General features: G+C 36.7%; 1 protein-coding gene across 4 annotated transcripts in view; it reads right to left on the bottom strand.

The window, feature by feature from the left end:
• Positions 1 to 2,165: 2,165 nt before the first annotated feature.
• Positions 2,166 to 11,775, bottom strand: part of PXYLP1 (2-phosphoxylose phosphatase 1) — a 60,781-nt gene continuing 51,171 nt past the window's right edge. For all 4 annotated transcript variants that reach the window (XM_074833680.1, XM_074833679.1, XM_074833681.1 and 1 more), the window contains exons 5-6: positions 7,061 to 7,200; positions 2,166 to 4,498 (exon numbers count right to left, since the gene is read on the bottom strand). In XM_074833680.1, coding sequence (XP_074689781.1) covers positions 3,567 to 4,498; positions 7,061 to 7,200 — 1,072 coding nt within the window. In that variant the 3' untranslated portion in view covers positions 2,166 to 3,566. The remainder of the gene's footprint in view (positions 4,499 to 7,060; positions 7,201 to 11,775) is intronic.

The following is an 11,775-nucleotide window of genomic DNA, read 5'->3' as shown; positions in this document are numbered from 1 at the left end:
CCCAGACAAGAGAAGACTCAGGGGGACTCTCATCAACGCATACAAGTATCTGAAGGAAGGATGTAAATAAAAGGGATATTTTCAGTGGTGCCCAGTGACAGGACAAGAGGCAGTGGGCACAAACAGAAACACAGGAGATTCCACCTGAACATAAATGAATATTTTTTTTTTTTTTTAACACTATGAGGGTCACTGAGTACTGGCACAGGTTGCCAAGGGAGGTTGTGGGGTCTCTATCTTTGGAGATACACAAAAGCTGTCTGGACAGCAAAGATACTGGAATATTATAGAGGTATTAATTCTTGTTGGAGTTCTGGAGAAGTTTCATTAACAGCAAAGTGTAAATATGTTTAATGTAAGCAAACCATAAGAATACACCACAATTATCTGCATTTCTCCTAGAAACAGGAAAAGCTACTTGTTAATTTTCACATAACCTTGTTTCTTCTTCAAAGAAGGGACAAAAGCATGCAGGAAGAGCAATGACTCGAAACTGTTAAAATAACGTAGGTGCCTTGTCACTATACTGCATGCCCATGGCCCTGATTATACAAACTGCTATAGACTACATGCCACAAGAAAAACTGACGAAGACAAGACATCAACAATATTACGTGCACTCCTTTCACCTTGTTACATTCCCTTATGGCCACACACCTCTCTTCTTACACATTTCTCTATACAAAAGGGTTATATTCAGCCTGTGCTCCTCCATTTATATACTGTATACTTGTTTGTTCTTTGTAAGTCACTCAACACCACACTGACCTTCTTAAAAACATTATATTAAGGATCATTCCTTTATTCAGAGACTGTGCAGTAAGGAGTGACAACAGGGGGAGTGGTTGGCACAAACAGTGCTGGAAAGACCATGAAGTACTCCCACACCCACATTTCCACCCTCCTTAAACACAACAGAAGTTTACAGGTAACGGTGAAGCAAAGGCTGAGGAAGACAGAACAGAAATGAGAAATTAAATACCAGTTCCCATACCTCTCTAAGCATAAAAAGAACTCTGGCTAGATAACAGCAATACTTCGCATTCACCATTATCACCACTATTAGGGACAGCCTTCAACATAGCAACACTGATTGAGATTAGATACCCAGAAGGGACAAACATTTGACATGTGGAGCAATTTGAGGAACTGCAGCTACTAATAGAATCTGATCTTTCTGCATCTGTTTCACTTTTTCTTCATGTATGACCACACATATGAACACATTTCCTGGCATGCAATTTAACTGATTTACCTAGGGGGATTAGGCCTGAGGTCTACTTGAGACTTCAAGCAGAATGCTTATTAGTTGACCAGCCACCAAAGGTCCATAAAATCAGTACATTTTTACTGCTTTACAAAAAACTTAAGCTGTAAGTTTGGAATACCTGCTGCAATACCCATTAATATCTGAGATCTCAATGCTTCTTTGAGCCCAACAAATGAGAAATCCATCCCAATTCACAACTCCTCAAATTCATGGCTGCATCTCAAAACCCCTACGACAGACAAAGAGGGTCTTTCTGTACAAGCAAATCAAAACAAAACAATTCTATGGTCTGTCTTCAGAAGAAGATGCAAGGTTAGATGCGATTTCTAGCACAGGCTTTTGAAGACTGGCATTTGCAGAAGCTGTTAAGGGTTCAAAGTTTCTAAATAACACACTTGAAACACCAATAATACGCCCATGGTAATATTTTCTGCACTTCAGCATCATTCCTGCAAATGGTCACCAAACAGTATCATAGCTCTGACAGATAACACTCTGAAGAGCTATAGCTTCCTTTTGCTGATAGCTCAGCAGCTCTTTGGAATATTTGGTACTTACATTGGACAAACGGTCCAGTTCTCATTATTTATACAAAGTGAGCTCAGCGTTCAGATTCTCTCTTCCTGTTTGCCCTCCAGCACAAAAACATGTATGATGACTAACAGAGCTAGTCTCTTAGAAAGAAAACATTTCCAAAAGTTACACATTCTAATGTGTAAAGCCCCAAATTTTCTATCATGATTTCTGCTTGAAATGTTTACCCGCTCCTTGTCAGATAGGAAACCAGAACATATTAACTGCAGAAATTACTAATGCAACAAGCAGCTTAACAATACACACTTACCTTGTTACTGCAAACAGCTAAGGAAGTCAGAATAAACATAACACACAAGTATACAAAGAGTCCCCAAAATTTTATTTAAAGAAACATGTTCAAATGCAGCATTGAAAGCAGAGAGAGTGGAATGCCAATAGTCAGAGAACTTATGCTGAGTTACGTTTTCTTTGATAAACTAGCACCATTGAATCACAAGTCACAGACTAAATTATTTCTAGAGGTATAAAAAGCCTCCACCATTATAAAATTTCTATGAGTTCTATTAAAAATTTGTTCTCAATGTACTACTCCTAAAGAGATGAAAGCAGTTTGAAGTACAAGTTTTCAAATCTACTCATTGTTCATGTTACCCATAAAAGAGTTTATTCTTAAGTCTAAACATCCTGATCAAGGGGAAAAAATGTCTAAAAGTGAGCTTCACAAGTCTTTACAAACTAAACAAGTAAGAAAGATCTACTGTGTTATAAATACACACAGTACGATATGTACAAGTCTGATCTTACAAAATAAGACCTTCCTAATCGATAAAAACACTAACTTAACTACAAAATTTTCTTAGTGTTTAGTCAAGCTGTCTCAGGCAATCACTATATCAAATTCCTATAACACTGATCTGTTCCGTAGCACAGCAGCTTGAACACATTCACAATGGGAAAAAGCCCAACAGTTCACCATAAAACTGATTTCTAATCCTAATTTCTCACTCAAGTTTAGTGGTAATGTTAGTGTTTGCTATCTATTTTAACGTCAACAGACCTTTACATATTTCTAGACTGTGTCTGAACTATTCAAAGTGCTGAAAGTGCAATCAAAGAATAGAGTTTTGTATCCATTTTCCAGTACACCCTTCTCCGGCACTGGCAACAATAGCAGAGTATTTATAGGTCTGTGAGGTCAATAAAGGCACACGCTCATTTGTACATGCTCAGGTAAGTATGCACAGATACACACATGCACTTTGCTTTAAAGACCAGCCCCTAAACACTAAAAGGCTTCTTTTTGAGTAGGGAGCTTCAAGAATTCCTTAGAAATGTTTTAATGCAGATGCCTGGAATTCATAAAGACCTTGATACAAACTGCTTTAAATGACTGTGAAATGATTTTGGTTTTAAACTTATGGTATCCAAGTATTGCTCTGGAATACAGAGAAACAAAGTGTATTCTCAGTCTTTATCAAGCGATGTCCAGGTTACAGTAGCCCATGTGATTTATCATTACAGTTAACACGGCATACATGAGCATACACATACACATAACACTCCCTCAGTATTTGTTCTTCTATTGGAGATCATCTGCAGCCTGAATGAAAATAAAATTATTTCAAGAATGTTCCAAGCAATACCCTTTTGTACTTACACATACAAGTACAAGAAATAACAAAACTGAACTGCACCTCAACCAGAATACAGACTTTCAGTGATACACAAGTTAACACGGCTTCCTTTTCAATTTCCTTCCCTACAGTGGTCTTCTACGACATGCATCATAATAACTAGTGCTGTTAAAAATTAAGAACATATCCCTCTTGACAAAGTTGACAAATTTTTCTAGTGGGCACATTGGCTTGATGGAACGTTTATAATAATCCTTGCAAAATGAGGTCTGGAATGTGACATCAGCGCCATTATACAGGATGCGGATAAAGTGTTCTTTGGGTCTCTTCCCATCCTGCCACAGCTCAAAAACTAATCTGGCAGCAAATCTAGGAAATCTGGCCTCTGTAATGCCCAAGGCACTAAGAACAGGTGACAACGTGACATCATGCGCAGAGTAAAGAACAAATACTTCTTCTTTCTTGCCTTCTGCAATACGCTGCAGCCGATTAACAGTCTGGTTGAGGAGAGGATGAGTAGCCAGCAGTGCATACAAGAAATAAAGTTTCTTTTCCTGCCTTTCTCTCTCATCCTCCAACTGATGTCTTTTGATTACTTTGAAGTGTTCCATACCAATGCAGCCAGTTTTGGTACATGGAAAACTGACATTGTGGCAAAAATAGCACAGGAGAGAATCTATTGGGTTAGAAGCTCTCAATTGCCTGGTGGGAATGCCTACAATCTTTGCCATATCCACATATATTTTCTCCAAATCGTTGTTTTTCACCCGTAAACTGTACTGTCTGCGCTGTTCCTCTTCTAGGTAGTGGTTTCGCATAGGACAGTCACAGCTTCCAGAGCAAAAAATGGTGCTCCACTGATGCCTCATGTTAATTTTCTTCCAGTCAAAATCTGGCAAAAAGGTGTAGAGCAGTGCCAATGCACTCTGCAGGGTTCGGCTTTTTCCTGTTGTCTCCAAGTAGAGCTGTTTTGCTGTCCAGTCACTCAGAAGCAATTTATGTTTGTTTATATAAATTTCTCGTAATAGTTGTCCATTTCGCAAGTGTTGTACAACCCCTGAAAAGAGAATTTTTAAAGAAATTACAATACATGATTAGAATCTTCGTAGGTTTGGAAAAAAACTCAAAACCAGCTAGCAGTCTTACTGATAAATGAAGAATTACTTAAAAAGTTATGAACTTCAAAACTGAACTTCACCTATGCTAACTATTAAGAAAATTGCAGGACATATGAGATATTTGCTATTCTTCAGCATCTCTCAGATTCTAAGAGATAAACTGAGATATAGCTAGGAAAAGCTGGTTCCGTAAAATTTGTTTAAAACCTTAGTGGTTCAGTATTAGTTCTTTGGACTAGAGACACAGACTGAATGAGTATAACATGACTATAAAAGTAAGGTGGTTACGAAGATGGATCTAGACTGCACCTGAGTCAGGTTTTCAGACAGTGAATGCTGTGCTTCACGCAAATTTATGGCAGCCAGTAAAACTACCAGCAGTCAGGAAATGAATACACAGAATGTAAACTAGTGTGTAAACTCACAAAACAGAGTGGTGGGGCGATTGCATCAAACTTCCTTCTCCATCTTCCTTCAGTAAGTGCTCAAACTGCTTGATAATTCTACACTAATGTTCTGCCTTTATCCAGTTGGAAAGGAAGAGAGTGAATATCCTTCTCACACACCAAAACCTTTACTCCAGAATCCACCTTACTTGTGTAACCCTCCCACAGCAGCAAAGCAACAGTCATGAACCCTTTACACACTAGAACATCTATATAACTTGCTACAGGCAACAGGAGTCAGTTACAAGCTGTGTGCAATGACGAACCCAGTTTCACACACAACATGCTGTGTTAGGAAGAGTTCCTTGGTAACTTGACTAGATTTCTCCTGATGTCACTTGGCAAGACTTGACCTGCCTAACACAAATATTTCTTCTGATGGGATTCCAAAACATACATGAATTTGACTGGCAAGTTTTGGACTGAAAAACACAGGAGATTCCTTGAAAGACAGTTGGCAAGAGGAAATTGGTGCTAACTCCCCAAATGTTCAACACTCTTCATTCTCTCCAGTCAGTCTCCAAACCTACTCAGATCCACTACTACTCAGATTCACTGTGATATGCTCTTTCAGTCATTAGTATTTAAGATAAAAAGAACAACACAGTTAAAAGCAAGGTGTGGGAATAAAACGGAATGGATCAGTGTTAACATTTGAGAAGACACAGAACAGAAAAATACTATTAATGTGAATTTTCAAAATAAGTTTATGGATGTTGAAGTGAAAAATCCACATGTGACTAACCCTTTTCACAATCACATTTCTACCCAGTTGTGCAACAGCATGTTTCCACATGTTTGTGAGAAAGAACTTCTGTATTTTTGTTTTTGACGCACTGACATGAACACACACAGATAAGTAAGTACAGCAAGCACAGTCTTCAGTTCATATCACTTCAGCTGGCTATTCTGGGTGGAGAACACAATTCCAAGAGCTATGGAATCAGCAAAATCTGCTTCTTCAAATTGGCAACTTGTTCTATACTTCTGTCTTCTTACCATTTGTCCCCTCATATTTTCTATTGCCTGCTGACAGCAGTCCCAGATCTTTTCCAAATGGCCCTTTTATCACTTCTCTGATTCAGCACTACCTCCAGTTTCCCTCTCCAATCCCAAACCCTTTGTCTCTTTCTAATATTCCCAATGACCCCAGCAGCACAATACTCCCAGCTCCCCACGTACTTTCTTCTACATAGTCAAATCCCTGACCTCAACACTTCCAGTTACCTCCTATCTCCCCTACTCTTTTGGTACAGATAAACTAAACAATGCGTTCACTAGCAGAGTTCAGCAGCCCTTCTCTCAGTGGTAGCATCAATGAAGTCTCAAAACTTCATTTTTTTAAAAAAGTTGTTTGGAATTTAATTGCTGATATTTCCACCTTTTCTCTCAATAACTAGCTCAGCAGAACTGATGGATGAAATAAGAACATAAACTTGTCTCCCTGTAGTGGAAATATACATAAATATGCCATGAAGCATGCTCTTGGAACTTCATTACAAAGCAGGGGGAAAGAGGGGGGGAAGCACCAGATGTACACAGTTTTTCTATTTCCATAATAGAAGCATCAAACGTGTCTGTTGCATGTGAATCTCTTGCAGATGACACAGTAGTTACACCACAGGTAAAAAGTGGTAACTAAGTGCTCCTCAGTTCCAGGGCCATTCTGAATTACAAACCAATCAGTAACAGAGTACCAGATCTTCTTCAGGAGGAATTCAGAAATGTTGTTTTTCACAAGGGTGACAAAGCAGTTTTGTGGTGTAGAGCAACATCAAGGAAAGGTGCTTTGACTTGTTACAAAGAAAGTTGAAAGAGATGCCCAACATGATCAATCTGTAACAGAACTGACAAGCATGGTTTCTAGAACTGTTACCACTTCTACGGTAGTCTAATACTTTAGTCATATCCCAGCATAACCTCGGCTATGACCAACATTATAAGCTTCCCATAAAAAAGCATTTATTTCAATATAAAGAAAAATAGAAGATCCCTTTTCATGCAGACTGTATTTAACAGAGCAGCAGAAAAGATAAAGCTGCTAAGGAAACTCACCTGTCTGTGTAAGCTCACCCATTTCGCACAAAGAATGACTAGGGTAACGAGCCAGGCTGCTTAGGGAACCATCCATTTGGGCTGCAGAGCCTTTGGACATATGTTTAATGAAAGCTTCAAGCTGAGGATGAGACGGTTTCCTAGAGAGGTAAACCAAAATGTGAAAACTTCCAAAAGCATATGAGAAAACAGCTCAAGAGAGTCAAATATTCTAAGTATGTCAGCTCAGAAATTTCATGGTGTGAGGTTATTTCCCACTGAGACAACATCTGCTCTTACTCAGGACTTCTACAAGTATGCAAAAGAAATCTAACTACTTACTAACTACCAAAGAGCTGTAGGGAAACTGATGTCTTCTCGTGTTAAGATTATGATACCTTTTGGTATGTAATTTGAAAATATTTTTGTTTATTTGAATGCAGTCACTAATACTGTTGTGAATTTAAGGAAAAAAAAAAATCCTTACCAAAAAAATACTCTTCAGTTTCTGAAATACCATTGCACTTTAACACCACAGCCAAAGGCACTGACAATCTAAAGGCGTTCAAATCACCAGTATTTTAAGTAGATGATCTTGAAGGAATTCTCACGTTTTGTAATGTACAATACTGACTACAATCTTGGCCTTTATTTCTAATTACTTCAGGCTTCAAATCAAATAGCTCATGTAGCCTCAATTAAGAGATACCCCAAAAGTAGTATTCAGTGGCCCCATTAAAATTGGAAGTCATTGGTTTGGGTATTGTACTATTACCCAGGAAGAAAGAGTCCAACACTGCTGGACACTTAAACAGGTAAGATACCTCCACAATGCAAGTAATTAATACAACTGTAAGAGATATACACAAAAAAGTCTAGGTTAACTCACTGAAGTAAAATTCAAGTCAGTGAAAGAATGCTTAGATCTTCTAAAGTGTTCTGCAGATTGCAAATACACTATACAATCACAGTCCACTGTTGTACTGCTGTGCTGAAAACTACATATACAAAAAAAGTCCACAATGTAATCAAAAGGGATTTAAACTTTAAAAAAAAAACAAAACAAAAAAAAAACAAACAAAAAAAAAACTATGATCACAATTCTACAACAGAAATACATTACCTAAGTAGGGATTTATTTGTTAAATATCAACATTCAACAAATGTCACCTCTCTACTTTTGTGCAGAACTAAGCCAAAAACTGTTTGGCAACCCACTCTGCCCCGGATGGTCCTCATTTTAACTGGACTTTCAGCCTGAATATGTTGGGGTTTTTTTATGTTGCTCACAGAAAAAAAAAAAAATATAAAAAAGATAAATTTCTTCTGAGAACTTTTACAGAAGTCTGAATTTTGGGTTTATTGTTCATATTTACACTTTAGAATCATCAACTGTTTAGATACAAAAACCTCAGGTCTAAAAAAACCTTCCAGAGTTGCAGGAACCACAAGAGGGAGCAATAACACTACTCAAGTATGAGTAAGTGCCTGCGATCGAAGTTTGCTAGGACAAAGACATTCGTGCTTACACAGAAGAGCTAAAGCACCTCTTGCAGAGCTAAGCAGGAGGTCTCATAAGAATCAGTGTCTCCGTCAACAGAAAGGGAGCTCATTGTCATATCATTTTATAAAACTTGAATTTTCCAGTATTTAATTCAAAAGAAAAAAATCTTGGGAGGAAAATGTTATGATAAATTATTGTACAACTGCCAGTAAGAAAAAATGCAAAATGAGACAAAAAGCAAAGTAAGAGAAAAATATCAAAAGAATTTTTTCATTTTTACTTCAAATTGAAAGGAAAAGGAGCTAATTTTTGACATTCTACATCCACAGCTGCTTCTGTATATTAGAATTTTAACAATGCAAATGAAGATTAGTATTTGAGAAGCAGAGGTACATAAAAAAGGCTTTGTTCCTTTAAGCAGTGGAGGTTTCCTGTTGTACTACGCATACATTAGAAAGCTTAATCCAGCTCCAGATGTTAATTTCAAATAGAACTTTTCCTATGTTTCACTATTTTCACAGCCCAGCAGTGCAATCTAAAAATGGAAGAATTCAGTTGAAAATTAAACCCATTAGCAAATAGCTTTTTAAGCTTATTACAGATGAAGGAGGCTGAACTACCAATTTTCTAAATTTTGCACTTTATGACTGACAATTTATTCATATTTAGAGCTTTTCAATTTTCCTTAAACCTTGTTTATTTAATTAGCAAGTTGTGAAAATATATGTTCAAGAAAACTAAAAGAACTGCATTATCCATTCTGCTTCTTTTGCTGTTTTGCTTACAATATCTGAATTCTAATGGAATCAAACTTATACTGAAAAAACTGTCAGCAATCACTTGCAGGAAGGAAGAAAATAAGACAGACAAGGATCTATCAGTGCTTTGTAAAAAGATTTATCCAAAAAATGTCTGGCAAGATAAACTAACATCCAAGATGAAATAATAGAATTTATGATAATTGATAAAATTATACTCCAAAGTATTGATAAAGCTTTTCATACACATATATAGATGCAAGTTACTTAACTTTGGATTACATTCATTTTTAAAGTCAGCACAAGTTAAACACATGCTTGCAGAAGGGAATTATGAAATATGACTGTTAGACATATTTCTAAATATGAATTCAAATATCTCACTGTTCGTTAAATATATTCCAGGTGAAGAAAAAAATAAAAATCAAACAATAGAAATAAGAGTCATTCGGCCTGAAGGGGACAGACAGCTCAGGCTACAATATACTCTTATCCTGGATGTAATCCTCATATACGCAACCAAATTCTGAACATACCAGCAATTCTCCTGATTAACCCCGTAGAACTGAGCAAATAAAAACTTATTTTTCTCAACAGAAAAATTTACAGCACCACTCAGGCTACTAGCTAACAAATGATTCTCCCTCCCTGCCCCAAGATTCCTCTTTTATTTAGAATATGAATCCTCCTGTTGAATTGGCCAATTTACAGATGCCGCAGGAGATTGAGTATCTAGGCAACAGAGCTAAGACTGCTGGGACTGTCTGAGCAGGAAGCAAAGAAAATTACTCAGTTGTATAGTTGAAAAGACAGAAATATTCTTAATATTTCCATAAGAGTAACAAGAAAATATAAATGGACTAAAGAGATATCCTTCCATAATTTGCTGGACATCATGATGGTTAGCTACCAACATTTGTGAAATGTATTAACACAATAAATTTCAAATTTTGTCAGAACGTGGAGTGGTAACACCACTAGTAATAGCCATTCTTTCTCCTAATTTTGAACATTTATTTCCCATTTTTAATGTCTGTTAATTTGCTTTTAATGACTTGATTTTTGTAAAATTAAATAACTTTTATCTGTAACAAAACTGAGGATGCCTCTTTTCCCTCAAGTAATGAATTCAGCTTATCTTTTTGTTATTTACAAACTAAACACTGGGATAATAGATCCCTAGATTTAATAGTGTAGTTTTCATGTACTAGCATTAAAATGGACCAACATTTAAACCATTATTCAATATTTAAATATCTTATTTCTAAAGGTCTTGAAAAGCTTTAATACCAAAATGTCATCTCTCTGTTGCTACACTGTAACCAGCGTATAAAGAAATCTGTGCAACCATTTCAACTATATGTGTATTTCTGCCAGCAACTGAGCTGATATCCTTCAATAAAAATTTCCTTTTTTTTTTTTAGGAGTTTAGATACAAAAAACTAGAGGTTAGTTTGGGGTTTTTTTTATGAGAAGCAAACATTAACTTGCTGGTTGTTCTGAATTAGCACAGCAAAGTGAGAAATACAGTTAGTACCTGAGTGAGCATATGCACATGACACCTCAGAAAACCTGCTGATAGGTTTTGGATGGTTTAGCTGTCGTGGCACAAAATACTGCGTCAGAAACATGCATGAATGTACATTTATTGAATCTATTACATATATGCAAAAGTATAAAATATAACTCATGCAGCCTAACATTAAGTTCAAACATCTTATACAACAAAGCCTCAAATCTTGCGCAGCAGCACAGAAACTGTTATAGGACATTTTTGCACCGCACCCCCTGTGAGACTAACTGAATTCAAGACTTCAGTGTCAGTATTTAGGAACTGCTATGGGAGACAGTGGGGCTCTCCACCCCCGGGTAAAGTGATGCTCAGACTGTTTGAGTGCATGAAAGCCTCTTTTGGTAAGAGGCTCGCTCTTTGAGCTAATTGCCTTTGTTTAAAAAAAAATTAGTAATAATAATAATAATAAAGAATCACAGCATGAAGACCATTGCTAGACTTGATAGCTAATTTACAAAGCAAGAAGAAAATCATCTTTATTTCTCAGGGCTACTTGTCTCAGGATCACTCAGGAAAATATTACTATGATTTATACTGTCTACTTGTGAAACATTTTCTTCCCTAGTGATCCCTGCGAGCAGGAATTGTTTCTATTAAAGAATTAAAACATAAATAGAAATCAGATCTAGAGCAGTGTTTTGTTCCTCCTTTATACCTTAGCTGTAAATCAGACCCAACAAGGTCAATTTTGGTAAAAATTCCCCATCCCTTAATCTTTATATTTATTAATTTTATGACTACTTTTGACCAAAATTAATTTCTTGATAGGAACAGGCCAAGATTCCCTTAACATTCTTTCCTACCAAAGCTACTGGACCACTGAACTACTGCATTATTTCTACTATGTATACTGTAAAATGAAGTACAGTGTAAGCCTTGTTTCTTCAACAAACCTGATGGT

The sequence above is a fragment of the Strix aluco genome, chromosome 9 (genome assembly GCF_031877795.1).
Source record: "Strix aluco isolate bStrAlu1 chromosome 9, bStrAlu1.hap1, whole genome shotgun sequence".
Classification (NCBI taxonomy): domain Eukaryota; kingdom Metazoa; phylum Chordata; class Aves; order Strigiformes; family Strigidae; genus Strix; species Strix aluco.
This window is presented reverse-complemented; position numbering and strand designations above follow the sequence as displayed.